Source organism: Alligator mississippiensis, chromosome 3, assembly GCF_030867095.1.
Source record: "Alligator mississippiensis isolate rAllMis1 chromosome 3, rAllMis1, whole genome shotgun sequence".
NCBI classification, from domain to species: Eukaryota; Metazoa; Chordata; order Crocodylia; family Alligatoridae; genus Alligator; species Alligator mississippiensis.
The window spans coordinates 133126102-133146864 of NC_081826.1; the positions used below are offsets into that span (position 1 = coordinate 133126102).

Below are 20763 nucleotides of genomic sequence, written 5' to 3' on the forward strand. Positions count from 1 at the left end.
ACCCCCCTCCCCACATATATATCCATGGGAAGGGTGCCACAAGGAGTAAGCTACTCCAGCCAGGTTGAAAGCGTTGGCTTTAGCGCAGCGGTTCTCAGGCAGGGTATTTGGGGCACCCTGGGGCATCTCAAGTTCCTTTCAAGGGTGCTGCATGGTCCCATGCAGTGTAAGCATGGCTAGGTGTGCAAGCAGGTTCACCAGACAAACCCAGAGATTTCCAATAGAAACCCAGAGGGTTAAAAAACCCATCCACCCTCCTGTGGGCTTGATGAACTTTTTGCAACCAAAGTAGGGCTCTAGTATTTTTCTGTAGTCAAAAAAATGAGAGAAAACTAAGCGATGGCATCTTCTGAGGTGGTTCCCAAGTCTAATGAGGAGAATCCCAAGTTTTAAAAGGTTGAGAAGGGGGGCAGGAGGACAGGGGGATATCCCTATCCCTGCTAAACCAGTTTAGCAGGTTTAGTAGGGATAGGGATGGCAGGAGTGTCCAACATTCATGGCAGAAAAGGAGTAAAAACAAAACAGGAGGTGTCCAAAAGGTTATGGCAAAGCATGGGTACAGATTGTCACAGGTAGTGATGGTTTTTCCCCAATCTGTTTCCTGTGAGTTAAGCAGTGGGGAGACCGAAAGGCAGATCAGATGGCCTTGGGGCTCAATCCAGTACAGCAGGACCTTTCTTCCATTTGAGATCTTTGCTGTGGTTTTTCCCTGACACAGGGCAGAGCACCTTCAGAAAGAAATATAATGACATCTGGCATGGGCCGCGTCCCAGTCAGAAAAGAAAGCTTACCAAAATAAGAAATTAGATGTTTAACCGTTTGCAAATTGACACTCATAAGACTGGAGCCAACACTCAGGGTGTTGCAGCACTCTGGGGTGCCAGGAAATACTTTTTAAGGGTGCCACGCAATATTTGCTCTGCAAAGATTCAAAGAGAAACCCAGAGATTTCAAGAAGGAATCCTTAGTGTCAAAGGCATTCTGACCTGTTTTGTTCTTTCTGAATTCTTTGCAGCAGAAGAATTGCTCCATTTTCCATAGCAAAAAACAAGTGAAAGCAAAGAACTGGCATTTTCCAAGGGTGCCTTGTGTCTAAAACAATTAAGAACCTCTGAAACAGATTTTGCCACCCTACCGGAATTGGAAATGAGTCTGCCTACTCCATGGGTAGGCAACAAGCCATGACATGGTCATCAAGCAAGATACTGCTCTAAATGAATTCCCGTGCAGAATTTGTGTCATAGATTTCCTCTCTGGACTTCTTATGTTACCATTTCCCAAAATCTATTTAGTTTCCGCCTCTTTTTGCATTATTTTCTTGCTTGAATTCATAAGGAGGTTGAGAGGGGTCACTCTCAACTGGGGCATTGAGGTGAAACTCTAATTGGTATGGAAAGTTACTTCTAGAGATACCAGCAGGTGACCTGGTCCAACCAGTTCTAATACATTCCTCTCACAGTTCTCTCAGCCTCATTGTCTCCACTTGGGCATCTGGACATTCAGGATCAAATCCTCAGCTGTGTTTCCCTCTTGAGCCAAGTAAAGAAGGTGGAGAGAAGCTACAGAACATTTGGTCCCCATGAATTTTTGGATACATTGTAGTATTCCATTTTTGCCTTTTTCCTGTCACTTTCTCCTCTTTCTGACAAGTTCTTGGTATCATGTTTGGACATGTTTATATTTGATACAGTTGACTATTTTGGGAAAAAATCCTTTAAAATAATGTATTCATATTATGAAGCATTAAAAATAAAATGAATATAATTTCATACCTCCTTTCATGTTAAGGGACTTTGAGAAATTAATCTCCTTCCAAATAAAGCCTTGATGATAGAATAACAAAATACCTGGAGAAAACAAGCATTTCTAGGAGAAAAATATGCTTTGCATGCAGTTAGCATATGTTTCAGTGAATCCATGATGACCAAAATAAAAAAATGTTGTACATGCATATAAGGAGACTTATTTTTAGATTCTTAGCTAAATCTATTTTAGGCACTTTTAGAGAAATCTATGTGTTTTATGCAGTTAGTGAATTCTAAATAAAGGCACTAAACAGTTGTACCAGGTTGTAATGACAGAAATAAAGAAGTCATTACAGCTATTATATAGTTGTGTTTTCCCCCATTTTAGAGAACAGTATTTTCTACAGTTATAACACTATGCAATTTTAATGGACATTATTATGAATATGCTAACTGTGTAAAATATTTTCCTCTAAAAATCACAATAATAAATATCAACCTCTCCTTTAATCCTCCTATCATTAAGACTCTGTACGAGTGTTTTCAAGAATTTAAAATTGTTATAATTGCATGATTTTTATATTATATTAAAACTTCTCCTTTACATCTTTTACCAAGCTTTTGTTTTCCAAAATTTATCTAGAATTGTACAAGCAGTTTTGTTCAATAATCTAAAGACTGTTTAGAATTGTCCTAATGACATAAAAGTGTTTCCCTAAAATGTAAAAGGAATCAAAACCCATGGAAGAGGTGATATCTTTTATTATTCCAAATAGATATTTGGAAACAAATTATTTTATTTATTTATTTTAATTTTAAATAATTATTTAGTAGGTCATTGCTACTGTGCATACTGTGCATTGGGAAAAAAAGTGTGGCGATAGTACTGCACAGTAATGCTGGATACTGCGCAGTCATTTATTACTTATGTATGCGTAGTGCTTAACAACTGCTCAGTCTGCCACTCATGTAGACGTGGCCACTGACAGTGAACATGACCTGGTGGCTACAGTACAGAGTTAAGGATGACTTTTTGAAGGAGCACAGGGAAGAATTGCACTGAAGTGCTTTGCCTAGGTTCCAGGCCTGTCACTCTTCACACTTACTCTGGCTCTCCACTGGTGTAACTCTGACTTAGAGGCAACTCCTGATTTATAGCAGTGTGACAGTATGATATTTTTAAAAGTTTTAGGTCAGATTCTGTCCTCAAATTAATTGGAATAACTTCTAAGTGAAGAGTAGTGTCAGGGCTTAAGAGATGCTGAATTATTTTTAGCTCTTGCTTTCGTTAGGAGAAAATTCCATATAAATGAGGAAAGAATTGGGCCCACAGAATTGGTCATTACCTTACTGCTATAGGAGCAGTTTAGCTCGGTTGCCCTCAATGTATGCTCTACCTTTTAAGAGATAAGTCATCAAGCCAGCACCCAGTAGCTGTACTAGTTACGAAAGAGTATGAGGAAATGCTAGGATTCTTCCCTCTAAGCCAGTTGTGTATTTCTGATGTCATTCCACAGAGGTTCCTTGAGTGAAATGACCATGTTCTGCCTGTCACTGGGTATACCTTGCACAAATCTAGAATCAAGCCCCATTACATTTGCAGTAGAACCACAACCTTTTACCTGTTTAAGACATGGGCAAGCTCTTGGGGACAGATTACTTACTGACTTAATCAGTATAAAGTTAAGGCACCCTTATCAGGAAATCCCTCTTCATGCATTAAGAAAGGGAGCTGCAGGTCTACTACCTCCTTAGTATCGTGAACAAATAACCTAAAACATGAGATACAACACATCTCTTCTAATTAAACTTGTCAGTATGGCTGTCTGCTCAAGGTGACACCATCTGATGCCTTAATCCAGACCAATACCTTTTGAGAAATTGATTTAGACACAAGGTTTTATATTTTTCTATTTTTTTATTTCCTTCTTTGTCATTTTAAAAGGTAAAGATCTATTTTAAAACAGGTGTTTGATTTCTCTCTGCTCCCTACACACATGAACCAGGTTCCTTCTGAAAAAATCTTGTATGGCAGACCCAGCCAGGCTGGACAAGGATGCCAAGACAAATGCAGACTTAAGGCAATGGAGCCACTTTAGAACAGCCCTGAATATGTGCTCAGAGCTACTCTGACCATCTCTCTTTTACATGGCACATGGTCAAAGCTGCTGTAAGGCAGATATATAAGGCCTCATTTTCAGGAGCTAGAGCATGCAAAGCAGGAGTGAGCAGGGCTTGTTTTATAGGAGAATTGACGCAGTGCAGTGAACTCCTTATATAACTCCTCAAGTATTTTCTACAACATTTCTATCTGGGTCCATTACCCCTTTAATGCCAACCCTGATGCAAAATTAATTCAAGCCAGTCATAGAAATGTAGGGGTGGCAGGAACCTCAGGAGATCATCTAATCAAGCCCAGCTGCTCTGGACTAGGACTGAGTGTACCTAGACTTAAACATCTGCATACAATAATCACTTGGATAACCTGATCAAATTATAGTATTCATTTTTTATAAGCAGCAAAACTTGGTAACTGTTACTGTGTAGGCTGATTGCTGCTGATAACAAAAACTTGGCTGTGAAATGAGATAGAAAAGGATATAGAACAAATAAATGATGTGCACTCAAGTCCAGCAATGTACTTAAACACGAGTAATCAGTAAATACATTAAAATCAAGGGGACTGTTCATGCACTGAACGTTATCCTTATGCTGAAATGCCTTCCTGAATTATTGGGCCCAATTACCAAAGCTTTTGTATTCCCTTTCATAGCAAGAACGGAGGGAAATATATCCAGAGAAATGATACAGGGGAGCTGCATAGAGGAGACCAGTGAAAGTGCTTAAATACAGCTTATATAAGTGGTGTAGTCCTCTCCCTACTTGGGCTGATGCCCAGGGGAAAATGAAAGACTGACTAGTGCAACTGGCTGAGTAATTCAGTTGGCTCAGTAGTACAATAATAATGCACCTCAGAATTTTTCAGTGTTCCTCTCTATCTTGTAACTACACCTGTGAGAGTGCCTGAGCAAGACATAACTGTATGGCCAGTAGCAGCAGTGTGGCTAAGGTTTGGAGGTCACGTGGAGGAAGTTGCAGTGAACACTCACAGAACAATCTTATGCTTATATTGTGGGCAAAGTATTAGTTTAAACCACAATCTAACCTCTCTCTTGTCTGACATCAGATGAAATATTCTGCATTCCTTTAGCATTTCTATTTTTATTTGGTACCATTCAGATTTATCACCAAGCTGTAGCCATCAAAATGGGATAGAGATAGCCTAGCATTTCCTGCTAGATGAACACTTTGCTGGCTTCCAGCAAACCTGGGAAACTGAATTACTTCAGCTGTGTGCCCTTCTGGATCAATACTTATTGCAATGATTGAATTCAAGGTCTTAAAACCAAGAAAGCTTTGTTGGGCACAAGGAAGAAAAGGAAAGGCGGAACAAACTTTGGAAAATCAGCAATTAATAAATCAACTATGCCTATTACACAAAGCTCCCATGACCTGGGGTGTCTTGGCAATAGTGCTAAACCTACTCCTCTCACCATTATGACTAGGGACGGAAGTTACACATAAACTGGCTTAAGTGATTGGAAACTAGTTTAAACCTGTAACAGAACAGAAGTTCAGCACACATAAGCTGCTTTCAAAATGGCCAAAACTGGGTTAAGATAAAGCTGGCTGGATATAGTATCAGATTTAACTGATTCAGGTCAAACCAGTTTATGAAACTTCAACAGAGATAGGTGATGGAGCCCCTACAGCAGCATGTCCTAGACATGCCCACGTTTTTGGACTCTGGCAGCCCTGGATAGCAACTGAGTGGTAGCTAACATGTGCACTGAACTTCTGTTCTGTTACAGGTTTAAACCAGTTTCCGATCACTTAAACCAGTTTATGTGTAACTTCTGTCCCTAGTCATAATGGTGAGAGGAGTAGGTTTAGCACTATTGCCAAGACACCCTGAGTCATGGGAGCTTTGTGCAACAGGCATAATTGATTTATTAATTGTGATTTTCCAAAGTTTGTTCCGCCTTTCCTTTTCTTCCTTGTGCCCAACAAAGCTCTCTTGGTTTTACGACCTTGACTTCAATCGTTGCAACAAGTATTGATCAACAAGGGCACCCAGTTGAGGTAATTCAGTTTCCCAAGTTTCTGAGTGGTTGCTTAGGCTGGTGCTAGCTTTCCAGAAGGAACCTCTGAGGAACTGAATCTGGCCCTTTCCTGCAGTTTGCAACCAAAGACAGAAAAGTTACTAAAGTAAAAATGCACCTTTTCAATACAGTCTTAAAGGAAAAGCACACGTCGTCCACAACTGATGTTTGTCCTGTGCATTACTTTTTCTTGCATGACTGATTCAAATACAAATGTGTCCCATTAACATGTCTCTTTTGGCTTTGAGGATATTCTCTATGCTTACTTCCTTCTAACTTGTTCAGTATTTTGACAACTTCTTTGATATAGTCTTTCAAGATTTATCACTTGTGTAAACTTAAGTGACTTAATCTCTTTAAGATTAATATCATAAGAATGCTTCCTTTTTGAAAAAAAAAAGTATCACTAAGAGCCATACATACAACCTAGAATAATCAAAACTTCTACAAAAATGAGACAATTCAAATGGCACTCTTGCCTGCCTGTGTAATGCTTTTAAAACTGGCATTTCAACATCCATCTCCTCATACACTAAAAGCATGCCTTAAAAATTATTTTAGCACCCCACCATGATTGTTGTAATAAACTTATCTGTGTTATATTTTTCCAAATAAACTTACTCTGCTGCACTGAAATGAAAACTATATGGAAATTATCATTATATTTTTAATGCTAATATAAATGCATGTGGCACAATTATATAATTAAAGTTCAGGTATCAAAATCAAGCTTATCAGCTCATAAATATAAGGATCCTGGCTACAAAGTGGGGTTGTGAAAGATGATCTATTGAGGCTGCTTCCAGCACTTTTTTGCTATTACTTTTTTGTTCTGTGACCTGGTTATCAGAGATGCTGAGCACTCATCCTTCCTATCAAACTCAGTGGATATCACAAGTGCTCAGCGTTTCTGAAAATCAGGCCAGCTATTTAACTACCTGCTTTAACCAATGGGTTCATTTACCTCATTTTGCACAGGCACAAAAGACTCCACAAGGGTCTCTAGGAAGTTGAGAATGCAGACCAATGGCAGCACTGCCATTGCTACACTCCTTAAGAAGGCTGCAGAGCTTTGCCTTTGTTTGAAGTTAGCTCTACTAGCTAGTTAGTGGATGGGGAGGGGAGGAGAAGAGAGAGGAAACAGGATTCTGCTGCCACACTTTCTATCTTAGTACTGTCCCTACAGCAGTGACTCTCAGCCAGGTTGCTGTGGCACCTTTGGATGCCATGAGGGTCCGTGCAGTACTAGCACTGTTAGATGTGAACATCTACCCATAATTCACAAGACAAATCAAGAGATTTCCAACAGGAATCCAAAGTGTCAAAATATTCTGATTCATTGTGGCATTTCTGAGTTCTTTGGAACAGAAGAACGGCTCTAGTATTTTTCTGTAGTCAAGAAATGAATGTAAGTTAAGAAATGGCATTTTCAGAGGCATGCCTTGAGTCTAACTAGGTGTGACCTGCACCACCCTCTGCTGCAGCACAGGTGTAACTGGAAGCTGCTAAGTCTTCACTCAGTTCTCTACCTGCTGGAAGGTTGCATTTGCACTGCAGCGGAGGAGCAGGAGATGGGGAGAAACTGCAGCAGCAGTGTGCGTACAGCTCCCAACTGGCTCTGGCCTCAGTGCAGCTCCTCACTACCCACCCCAGCAGAGGCATGAGCATAGGCAAAGGCAAAGACTTCCAGCTCCAGGGGCCAGGCCCAGTGGCTCCATGGGCTGGATCCAGCCCACAGGCCACATATTGCCAATCCCTGCCCTACAGGCTTTAACTTGATAATCATTTTGCTCTCTGAATGTAAGGGGTGGGATTTGTTTGGTCCCTTTGCTAGGCTTTCCTGGCTCCACCTTTTAGTTGTCCTTTATGTTTCATTGTGGCAAAAAACCCTCCCTAGAGAGAAGTGCAAGTTATTTATAAAATGGTATCTTCAGTCACAGGGTTAATATACCATAGGTGAAAGTAATGTCTCAAAAAGGGCTTGTGACTGGTATGAAAATTATGGTATGAAACCACAATAGTTCCATTAACTCCAGTTTGCATCATTTAAGGATTTGACCCTCCATGCAATACTCTAATAAAGTGGGGTTGGTATGTGTTTGTAATCATATGTATACAGGTGTATGTACACAAATTTAAACACAGAAACACTGTCCTCTGTTGGCTATAACACCACATGTTTGAGCAGTAATTCCACATAGGTGCTGGCCCGGCTTTGCACTTTCCCATCTGTATTTTGTAAATGGTCTGCATTCATGCTTTTAAGGCAACCACATGATGCAGTGAATCTAATCTAATCTAATCTAATCTAATCTAATCTAATCTAATCTACCTTTATTTTATACAAATATATTATAGATTTATTCGCTTTGGCAATTCAACTAACTGGAAATGCATTATCTATGTTTCACCCTTTTACTAAATTTCCCCTCATTAGTTTCCACTTAAAATATTTACTGTTTACCAATAGTAAATACTTAACCTCACAGCTGATGGAGCCAAATAAACATTATTGGCCAAAATGTTAATCCCTGGTTTAATGTTAATTTTAGCCAGTCACATCTATAAATACAGGACCTTGTGCTGCATTATTTGTGACCTGATGTAGCTTTTTGTATCTATGAGATGTGGGAATAAAAGGCTTCCTGTTTAATTTTGTAGCATTTTATGCTGATGTCACACAAGCACAGATGACTCCAAATGGTTCAAAACAATGGAGAATCCAACTTTTCACCCATACATCTCATTTATGAATGGGACAATGGAGAAAGTGAACTACACTGCTATCTCGAGGACCAGCAGGTAAAAAATTTCTGTTTCAGAAAAAAATGATGACATATCACAATTTGTTTTTGTCATGTAGCAGAACGAAATGGAGATCTTTCAAATGACAGGAAAACCGAAATAATTTGTATTTGAGTTTGTAGCCCATTTAATTAGTGCAGCACACTTTTGACTAAGCATGAGCCTCTCAGCTGTCTGTGTGGTTTTTCCTTGGTAGGACACCCTTCTCCAATCAGATAGAGCTCATCAGCAGTCCTGTACACGTGATCCAAGAAGCTGTGCCCTTTGAAACAGAAGCGGAAGCAAACAGCTGGAGCACATCAGAAACCCAGCTCAGCTATAAATACACCCCTAGACAGACTGCAAACCCTTCTTCTTCCAGTGCGGGGTTAGAAATCTAATCCTATGAAGTATCTAGGCTCTGCTGGAGAGAAACAAGAAGATAAGAGACCAGAATAGCTTGGCTATGGGAGACAGTGGGCATGTTTACATGTGCATTTTAACGTGCAGTAGCTTATTCCACTGCACATTAAAGCAAAGTGTAAAGAAAAGTGCCAATACACTAATGTGCAGTAGAATAGGTTATTGCATGTTAAGCATCACCTAAAAAGTGTGCGCTTGCACTACTACTGCACATTAGTGCAGCCGAATGTGCATTTATTTAGTACCTCATATTAGAGGTACTAAATTTAATGCTCACTAGGAGAAGTGCATTAATACAAGTGTAGACATGCCCACTGTTTAAATACCTGGGCAGGAACGAGTGCTGGGATCATAATACCCCAGCCAGATATTTATCTAACCTTCTTTTGAAGACCCAAGGTAGGGGAGAGCACCACCTCCCTTGGGAGTCCATTCCAGAGCCTGGCAGCCCTAATCGTAAAGTAATGCTTCCTGATATCTAGCCTGAACCTGCTCTCAATCAATTTGTGGCTGTTATTCCTTGTTATCCCAGGTGGTGCCCGGGGGGAACAGAGCCTCACCTATTTTCCACTGGTCCCCCCTGGTGAGTTTATAGACAGCTACCAGATCCCCTCTCAGTCTTCTCTTGTGGAGGCTAAATAGATTCAGGCTCTTTAGTTTATCCTTATAGGGCCTGGCCTGCTGCCCCTTGTGAGTGACCCTCTTCTGGACCCTCTCAAGGTTAGCCACATCCCTCTTGAAGTGTGGTGCCCAACAGTGGACACAGTATTCCAACTGTGTACTCCAACTGTGGCCTGACCAGCGCCGCATAGAGGGGAAGGATCACCTCCCTGGATCTGTTTGTGATGCATCTGTAGATGCACAACAAGGTGCAGTTAGCCTTACTGAGCAGCTCATGTCCATCCTGGAGTCAACAACGACTCCAAGATCTCTTTCAACCATTGTGTTGTTGAGAAGGGTGTTCCCCAGCCTGTAGGTATGTTGCTGGTTCCTTCTCCCTAGATGCAGTACCTTGCACTTGTCTGTATTGAATTCCATTCTATTCTCATCTGCCCACCTCTGTAACCTGTCTAGATCTAGTTGGATTCTGTCCCTCCCCTCCAGTGTCCCCACGTCTCCCCACATCTTTGTGTAATCAGTGAATTTGGACAGCGTGCTTTCCATGCCCACTTTCAAGTCACTGATAAAGATGTTGAATAGCACAGGCCGGGGACTGAGCCCTGGGGAACTCCACTGCCCACATCTCTCCAGGTTGAAAACAACCCGTTCACCACCGCTCTCTGGGCACAACCATCCAGCCAATTTGCCACCCCTCTGACTGTGTAGGCATCAGTGCCGCAGTCGCCTAGTTTATTTATGAGAATGGGGTGAGAAACAGTGTCAAAGGCCTTCTTGAAGTCCAGGTAGATAACATCTACCACAATGCCCGTATCCAAGGACTTTGTGACCTGGTTGTAAAAGGAAAAATGAAAACTAAAGCTGTGTATGTACTATGAGAATAAGAAAGTGAGACTTAGAGCATATAATAGGAACATGATTGCACCCAAGGGTGTTTGTGCACTGCATGTTAGACACAAGGGTAATAAAGTCAACATTCAGTTTGTAACAATCCCAGAAAAACTAGTGCCAATTACTGGGTTGAGAATGTGTAAAACTCTAGGTTTGATTAAGAGATTGGATGTCATTGAGGGACTAGAAAACAAGAACATTGAAGAAGAGTTTTATGATGTGCTTCAAGGCATAGGGAAACTGTAAATTGAGTACAAGATAGAATTAAGAGAACCAAATACTCAACTCACACCATACATGCTCCAAGAAATGTTCCCCTTGTACTAAGGGGGAACCTGAAAAAGAAATTAGATAGATTAATTAACACGGACATAATAGAAAAAGTAGAGCAACCAACTGCTTGGGTTCATTCACTGGTCATAATAGAAAAAAAAGATGGATCCTTGAGATTGTGTCTGGATCCTAAGCAAATGAACAGGTACATCAAAAGGGAGCATTTTCCCAATCCCAACAGGGAAGAGGTTTTTGGCAATGTGGCAGAAGCTAAGTATTTCTCCACTTTGGATGCCTCTTCTGGGTTTTGGCAAGTTCCCCTACAGAAGAATAGCACTAGATTAAATACCTTCAGTATGGCCTTCAGAAGATATTGTGTTCATAGGCTTCCTTTTGGGTTGCATTCTACATTTGACGTCTTTCACAGAAAGGCGCAACAAATTTTTGAAGGTTTTGATGGAATTATGGTTTATACTGATGATTTATTAGTTTGGGGAAATACTATGGAAGAACATGACCTGAGGCTAAGAAAGGCACTAGAAAGGGCTTGCAGAGCAGGTTTGAAACTGAACAAACAAAAATGCAAATTCAGGGTCAAAGAAATAACATATCTGAGAGAAAAACTCTCTGAGAAAATGGTGCAAATTGATCCTGCAAGGGTTAAAGCCATTACAAACATGCCACTCCATACAGATAAGAAAGGAGTGCAATGATTACTGGGAATGATCAGTTTTGTAGGCAAATATCTATCTAATTTAACAGAGCAGACATAGTATATGTAAATCTAATTAAAAGAGTGATCCCTGTCACAGATAAAATGTGGGCACTAATTGCAGAAGCTACTGCTCCAGGGCACCGCATTGCAAAACGTGGTAAGAGTTATTTGTGCTGGTTGGCCTGGAAAACATATACCTAGCCCCTACTCTCAGTTCAAAGAAGAGCTGTCAGTACTGGCTAGCATTTTGTTCAAAGGCTCACAACCTGTTCCAACAGTGCTAAGGCAAGACATGTTAAACAGAATACATGAGGGGCATCTAGGCACTGAAAAAAGCAAAAGGAGAACAAGGGGTGTTCTATATTGCCCAACATAAATAATGACATAGAAAATGCTGTAAAGGCTTGTACAATGTGTCTAAAGTACAGATCAATGCAAAGAAAAAGAGCCCATGGTAGTCATGTGTCACAACCCAAAGTTGTGATTTTTGTTTTGTGTGTGCTTTGGCACTGCTAAATTATTTTCCCGCCAAATTTGTAGCTTTCTTTGCAGTGTGCATTTCTTTTTGCATCTGAGAAATGCTCTTTGCAAAGAGTTCCCGCCATTTGTATTAGAATTTGAGCCACATTATGGGCTAGTTCTAAAATATGCACACGTGGCGGCTAGTGATTGGCTTGCTAGCTGTATAAAAAGCTTGAGTGGTTTCCGCCCAAGTTGGAGGACTCCACGAACACCAGGAGGAGGGATCTTCACGCTGTGTGAAGATCTCTAATCGCTGCGGAGCCTATCGGACCCAGCACATTGCAAGCAGGCAACAGAGGTCTGATCAGCCTCTAGCCTCTCCCCGTCGCCGATTGATTCCTAGACGTATCCCTCCCTGCGCGCAAAAGAGACGGACCCACGGAGCTTCAACAACTCCGTGGGAGAGAATCGAGCTTGTCGTAGTCCTCAAACGAGGATTTAAGTGGAGCTGTGCCTGGAAAACTGTCCAGCCTACACCGCGACCATCTTCAGTGTAAGTAAACAATCTTGAATTAACCACTAAGCGTCTGTGCCTAATTCTAGCTCGCCACCTGTTTTCTCCGACCCCGCGTGCCCGGGCTGCTGGCCACAGCCCGCGCGCACAAAAGGGCCCCGGATCGCTCCCGGCCCGCACATCATGGAGAAGCTGGTAACTCGGTGGTATCAAGTGGGCATTGACTTACTCATGCATGCAGGAAAAAATATGTATTAGTGCTGGATTATTATTCGCACTATCCTGAAATTGCATTGCTTGGAAGCACAACAGCAAACCATGTCATAACTCACATCAAATTGATTTTTGCTATACAAAGGATTCCACAAATTGTAAGAATAGACAGCGGACCTCATTTCAACTGTCTTGATTTTAAAGAGTTTGCAAACAAATATGGATTCTGTCACAACACTGCAAGTCCTAAATACCCACAATCCAATGGTCTGGTGGAAAATGGAGTACAAATAGTAACGAAATTGTTGAAAATAGCTACAGATTCACACACTGATGTTTACCTGTCCCTCTTAAATAACAGGGGCAACACCCATGAAACATGGATTGTCCTCAGCAGAAATGCTGTTTAACAGGAAACTCAAAACCAGGCAGCCAGTCTTGTGTATGATGCTCATCAGAACGAAAAGGAAGAAATGAAAACATTAAAAAAAATTCAAACAAAAATGGTACTATGACAGGTGTTCCAGGGAGTTACCATAAGTGCACAACAAAGATACGGTGCTAATTTCAGATGGATAAATGTGGAAACAAAAAGCATTCGTTTCTCAAGTAGCTCCCAGATCCTATAAAGTAGTTACACAGGAAGGACAGGTGTTAAGAAGGAACAGACAACACTTGCAGCTCATAAAGGGGAGAGAAGCAGCATCAGGAGATTCACCAAAGGAAACAGAGATGACATCAAAGCAACAAGAAATGTGAGAGGAGATTGAAAATGACTCAGAAGTAGAGAAATCTGAACAAGGAAACGAAACTAGAGCTGAACCAACGAAGACTGAGAATGAAGAGAAACTGAGAAGACCGCTTAGAGCTAAAAAGCTAACACAAAGACTAATAGAGACCTGTTAAAATGTACTTTAACTATGGGTTGAACTAAACTTCAATGTTAGCACTATATGAGGATATGTTACATGTAAAGGGGGGAGATGTGTGGATACCTTTAAGAGTGTTATGTATAAGTTGTTACATTGGTCCCTGGATTGCAGGAGGGAACAGCAGAGCTGTAGGCAGGGTACTGCTCTCTGAATAAACAAGCTTTATCAGTTTATAAACTTAACTCCTTGGTCTTTTGAGAACACCACACAAACCATGCATCACAACCCAGATGTGCTTAATTTTCTCTTACCTATATAAATGTTCTTAGGCTTTGACTCCATGGAATGAAAAAAAAAAAAAAAGAAAAAAAAAACAATTTATTGAATTCCCCTTGCTTAGTTTTAGTTTTAAATAAACCATTCAGTTACACAGGTATGCATCATAAAATACACAGCCCAAAGAAGCCATAATTTTAAATATGTATGTATTGTGCTCTGACAAGGGGCCATAATTTTCAGTCTTCACTAATTTTGTATGTCTCAGGATTTGGCTGCCCATTTTGTGCCTGAGTTTCAGAGAGTCAGAGGACTTACTGACTCTCTGAGACTTACTGACTCAAGAGGCAAGTAAATGGCAGGGGGGAACTAGGATTCTGAAACAGGGGGTGCAGATGAGATGGTGTGATACATCATCACAAACACAACACATTTTTCTCCAGTTGAAAAGAAACTAGAGACTTTACTAATATACCTAAGGCTATATTATTCTATTTTAAATTGAAGCAAAAACAAATATAGCTGTAGTGGAATGTGCATTAATTTTTTATATCATATACAGGGTATTAAAAAACCCCACAAGAAACTAGGCAAAAATAATCCAAAGATGTTGTTTCATTAGTTCTGTACCCATTAGTGTCACGGTAGGGGGTCCCCAGGAATGACCGTGATGACTCTAGGGCTTCATGACCGTGCCTGCTCCACCCTGTGGGCACCTTCTAATCTCTTCTGCCATGTCTTGTTGGTTGAAATAATAAGTTGGGAGGTTGCCCACGAGTTTGTGTGGTCATGGTCCTGCTGAACCCCACTAGATCCTGCTGATCTTGGATCCCTTGCTGGGTCTCACTCAGTACCTCTCAAGACACCCTAAGCCTTATGGCTAGATGTGTGGCTCCAAACCACGTCCCACGCCTTGCAGGTGGTATTCAAACGTTGTCCCTCTGAGGCCTTGATCTAGCTCAGCCTCCTGTCATCACTGGGCCCTTGGCCCCTGTCTATGTGCCTTCACTGGTGCTGAGCTCTCCGCAGCCCTGTCTGTGTGCCCTCACTGGTGCTGAGCTCTCCGTGCCCTGTCTGCACACCCTCACTGGTGCTGGGCTCTCCACACAGTAGTATGCCCCCAATGAAGCCTTCCCCTCCCGAATAACCTCAGCCCAGTCCACCGGATTCAAATAACAATGTAAATACAAGCCCCTGGGCTATAACATAACAACAACAATAACGTTGGAGGTCACATCCTGCCCCTTTAAGGAGGCAAGCTTCTCCTTCAACAATATCTGCCTCCTAGCCCCAGATACTTTAGGAGCTCCTAGAGTTTATTAGATTTATCAGCAGCAGAATAGGCAACCAAGCATCTCAAAGTGGCATTTCTGCAAAAGCTCCTTCCTCCTGGCTGCTGATAGAGAACTAACCTCCTCCCAGCCCTGGGGCTTATATATGCCCAGGTCCCTGTTTCCTTCAGGTCAGCTGACCGGGTGCAGGTGCCAGCTAATACCCTAATTAGCTTACTGCCAAGGCAACCTGAAGCTGTGGAGCCCTGCCTAGCTCTCAGGGCTCCCTAGCTAAGCTGCCTCTGCTCTTGAAGGAGCAAGCACACCTTAGTGCTCTATGACAATTAGAATAAAATTATATCTCGTTTTCAGATTCATAAAACAAAGTCTAGCCTTCTTGAGCACCTTGACAGCGCTCTTCAGTGATTCACTGAAAGTTATTTCCACTCCTGAGTCAATGTTCACCTGAGTTAACATTTCCGCACCTGAGATAATGTTTTTAGCTAAAGTTAAAAACAGTTTGCAGAGTTGTGAAATAGGAGCTAGGTTATCAGGAGCAGCTAACAGACAGCAGAACTGCAGGAGAAAGGATAGTTTCATTAATGGAACATCAAGACCATTAAAAAGGGGAGAGGGCCATTAATACCTTTGGAGTGAAGTGTTTAGAAGGAATCAGGTAGATTTATATTGAGCCATGAAGCCAAGTGACTCCATCCCTGCTGTCTGACTAGAAATACTGCTGCCACTGCTACGTAGTTGGTTTTCAACTCTGGGTGAACCTGGAATCAAAGTGGAGTACAACTGCACCACTGCACCCTCTCTGGATCTGTCCCTCAGTGAGTACAAATCTCTAGTAATTCCAAAGAAGGCAATAGAATTATTCAGGTTTTACATTAGTATCACAGATCAGGAGAGGAAGGATGCTTTAGCACTTGTGACACTACAGTAGAACTCAGCCTCCTGGGGCATTTTTACACATGCATGCGTCAGAGCACCAGGTGCTTTTCAAACTGCGCCACTTGCAGTTGTATAAGTGGTGAAATGCATGTCAGTGCTGAGAAAACGGCGGCGGCACACTTTTGAACTAAAACACCTTAGAGGTGTTTTAGTTTACAAGCATGTTGCCGCCATTTTCTGCGCTCTGACCTGCATTTCACCACTTATACAACTGCATGCAGTGCAGCGCGGTTCGCCTCAGCTCATGTGCGGGGCAGACTCAATTAATCGAGTCTGCTCAAAAGCGGTGAATCTCCAGCACGTCGCTGGAAAAAAAGCATGTGTATAAATGCTCCAGGTTTCAATTCCCTGCTCTGCTGGAGATTTCCAGCGTGACCCTGGACAAGTCCCTTAGTCCAGGATCTTTTTTCTAAGTATTTAGGTGCCAAATTTCCACTGATATGAATGTGACATGGATACCTCAATATTTAAAAAAATTGGGGTATTAGCATGTTAATGCCTTAGCTTTCTACTTTACAAGTACAGTGCAAAGATAAATACACTAAAAATATTTAGAGATTCTCATGCCTGCATCCTTCAAGACATTTAAGCACCTAGTTCCTGAAATCCCTTTCAAGGACTTGAGCTTCAAATACTATGGTGATGAGATCATACTAATGCCATAATTAGAGCTGAACTTCTCTCAGTAAGTTCAAACAGGCTGTTATTCCTGAAAAAAAAAATCACTTCCCATAAAAAAAAAAAAAAATGAAGACTACATAAACAGCAGGGCATGCTTTTCACTGTAGTAAAAAACAGTTCATTGGAATTCTTAAGCACTTCTTAATCCAAAACTCTGCAGACTAAAGTTTTTGATCAGGTAAAATGCTGACCAATTTCAATAGGAACTAAGGACTCTTGGCACATCTGAAAATCAGGCACAAGGAGCCTTGCATTGCAGGCACAGTTTTAAGACAATGTAACTGTGTTCAAACCACTGAAACAAATTTATCCTGTGCAGGCTGAGGATTGGGCATTTACAGTTCCTTTTTAAATCTACATTCTGTTAAAATCAGGCTAATCTATATTTGAAGAGAAGTGAAGTCCATCCTACCTGGTATCCTATTGAGTGTCACCCAAAAATGTTCATCTGGACTGTAGGTATCTCTGGACCAAGCAAGCAAGTCAGTAGCACGTTGATCTTTGAGAACAAATGTGATAAATTTCCTTGTCAAAGCAATATAAGCAGAGCCAAAGTAGATGGTTAGATTGTAGGGTGGCAGCATTTTCAAGCTTTGGGTGTTTATCATATATGATGAGTCACTTCCTATGTGTTCCCTGTGGATGTATTTGGTCCTTCCAATAACATGAATGGGAGGCAATCCTCCAGGGGTGATGTTTTTCCCTTTAAAGCCTTTCAGGTACTGAACTATTTCTCTGTTGGTCTTTAAGGGGAAATCTTGCCCGCACACATTGAGAAGGTACTTCCACTGCACCCTTGATTCCAGGAGGTCTTTCATGCAGTTCAGATCAGCCTGAAGTCGAGATACGCCAGCATAAACCACTAGCTCCATTTGGGAGGCAAGAAAAGCGTTAGGGAAACAGCTCACTAACTTCTCCACATCTTGCTTAAACTGAGCTGGTGCCTTCTTATCCACATGGATGCAGTACACATTTTGGGGCATATAAATAGCCCTGAAGAGTCTCTCAAAGGTCTCAAATTCTTTATGTAGAGTCATGACGTAAGCTAACGGAAATACAGCTTCCTCTGCAGAGAGAGAGCTTGTTACATAGTGATTCTGAATAAAATATTCTTCGCAAGCAAATCTCCACAGGGATGATGATAATGACGAGCCTGATATTTTCCATAGAGAAGATGCCTTTCCTTCTACAATTCCATTGCACACCTTTGCTAAGGTAGAACTGTTTGCCACATTGAGCCTGTGAAGGCTGTTTTGCTCTTTTAAATTAAGAAGATAAAATATAAGAAAGCCTGCAATGCTAAGAACCAGAATGACATAAAGAAAGCGCAAGTATAAATACATGCTCTTTAAAAAAAATCCTTGTCTTTCAAAGATATATAACGAAGACAGAATAATGCTATCTGTCAGCCTGGATTTCCTTCTTGGTTAAATCCTAATCATATTCAGCTATGGGTTTTTTTCTGCCAAGAAACAAGTCAGCAGTATTTATAGTCTGGTTCACAGTCTATTGATTCCTTCTGTCCTCCTTGTTCTCTTCTTCATCAATTTCTCCCTTTTTGCCTCTCCCCGAGTTCCAGTTGCAAGTTAATTCACTCACAGGCTCTCTCTGTTGATGTAATAGAATGATATTTCCTTACAGTACATCCTCTCTGCCTACATTTTCTTGAACTCAGACTTTTGTCATCATATTGTGACATACACTTCTGGGAAGCCGGGTTCATTTGAATAAGAAAGCTTGCTTTACCATTTCCTGTGAAGGACTTGCACTGCACTATATAAGGGGTGTGTGTGTGTGTGTGTGTGTGTGTGTGTGAGATTCAAGCAGTGCAGACCGACCCAGCCTATCCTTACTTAAGAAACCACATTTTTGTAAGCATTGTGCAGGAAAGAAATCCCTGTAGAGCTATACCTTTCTCAAATCCAAGAACAACACGTGACAATTCTGGGGTGGAGGGTAGGAAGAAAAAGAGATGGAGCAGGTTATTATGATAAACAAACAAAGGTGTAGATATAGCCTTGTAAATGACTTTGTTTAGTTTGAACTGTGGTTAGAAAGGCTGGTGAGGTTATCAGGAAAACATTTCGTTTTGTTTATGTCTTTTGCAGTACTTTCCATACAGTGAGCAGTCAGTGTCACTGTTTCTTCTATACACTGACAGACTGAGGTCAGAAGTCTGTAGAGAGTGGAGGACAAGCACCCCAGAAACAGATTTGTACAGCCCAAGCACAGCCCATCACACCAAATTAGTATGTTTTAATTAAGCAGCGGATCATACAGACCTTATGCTCTGCTGACTGCAATGAGAATTTTGCCTGAGGAAATGATCAGGCATGTATTTAAGCAATGAAAATTAACCCCCCACTCCAACACCCCCCCCCCCCCACAAAAAACAACAACAAACTACTGTATAAATAATAATATTCTCATGATATTCCATGCTGAATGAAAAACATAACTTCATTTCATTACTACTAAATTTGCTAAAACTTTAACTTCTTGTGGATATCTTATCCAATACCTAGATTAAAAAAAAAAAAATCCTAGTTCTTCCTTTCTTGCTTTTTTCAAGCTGTTAAACCAGTTGACACAAGCTGAATGTTTCCAGGTTAAGCAACATTGATGATAATACTACCACAGATGAGATAAGCTTGAGTCATTGCCATTACTATTTATAAATTAAGTCAGTTCCCTGAAAGATACCCTAAAGATCGTCCCATTTAACTTTAATATGTGCATGACCAGCCCTGGAACATATTTTAGAGCTGGTAGATGAGTCTGTACATAGTACAGTAGTATACTGCATTGATTTATTATAGGCAGGACTGGTAGCTCCACCTATTTTTTTAAAGATTGTCTGATACTTCACAACTATTTTTCATTGCTTATAACTTTATCGGACTTCAACTATTTGGGCAGGCATTTTCTCTGCTGGATTTCTGCTTCAGTCTGAACCTGTTTGGAAAGTTTCTGCTGAAATGGTTCAAATGAAAATACTTTATTTTGCCCACATTTAACAATTCTGACAATCTTTTCTTTGGAGAAACTGTAGTGCCCCTACATTTTACAGCATAGATTCAAATTTGGTGGCAGGGTGGTCTTTTTGTCAGAGGGATTCCATTTTTTTTCTCATTTGGCTAAGTTAAAAGCTTTTGAAAAACTGGAGTTCATGCATGTTCAGTAGAAACTTGGTGGAGCTTCATGATACTATCTACAAAGATTCCATCCCTGCTGGGCATGCTCCAGGCTTGGGTTGAGCAGGACAATCTGCAAGTGCACTGTGAATGCTATAGGCAAGTCTGGATGCCAGAACTGAGAGGAAGGAGACCACCTCTCATCTGTGTCGTTAATGTCTCCTTCTGCTGGCTCCAGGCCACACGGAGGGAAGAATTGCCTGATCCCAGTTCAGAGGAGAAGAGATGGAGTGGCATTAAGAGAATGGAACTGGAGACTTGGCAGGGTAGAGGGAAATCGGGGCTGAGAGTAGATGGGCAGAGGAGACTGCCTGGTGAGATGATGGAAAGCCAAATATGGAGACAGGGTCTGGCAAGGCAAAGAGGCTAGGACTAAGAGCTGAGTTAGTCTGGAACTAGCTGGGCAAGGAGACCAGAAAACAAGCGAAAAAGGGCAATGAGACTGGACCTGAGAGAGTATAAAATAGTAGAAAGCACTGGTCTGGAGGGCGGGTAGTCTGAATGAGGAGCTAGGAGTTGGCTAAACTAGAAGTTTAGGATGGTAAAAACAGTTAACAGTTCTGAAAGTACTTACACCTTAGACAATAGCTGCATCACATTATTGAACCCGGCAGCAGAGATAAGGTCTTGATGAAATCAGGATGGCTTGGCAGTAGGCTGGCCTGGGAATTGTCTAAAATAATCAAAGGCTTATCTCTCTGTGTCTGGTTG

General features: G+C 41.3%; 1 protein-coding gene across 2 annotated transcripts in view; it reads right to left on the reverse strand.

Moving 5' to 3' along the window:
- GCNT2 (glucosaminyl (N-acetyl) transferase 2 (I blood group)) overlaps positions 1 to 20763 on the reverse strand; it is a 75832-nt gene that overhangs the window by 12879 nt on the left and 42190 nt on the right. The window contains exon 1 of one of the 2 annotated variants that reach the window (XM_059724436.1): positions 17271 to 18462. The exons of the other annotated variant lie outside the window; for it this stretch is intronic. Within the exon in view, the coding sequence (XP_059580419.1) occupies positions 17271 to 18201 (931 nt within the window). The 5' untranslated portion in view covers positions 18202 to 18462. Of the gene's footprint in view, positions 1 to 17270; positions 18463 to 20763 lie in introns of those variants that run through there. 2 annotated transcript variants of the gene reach the window in all.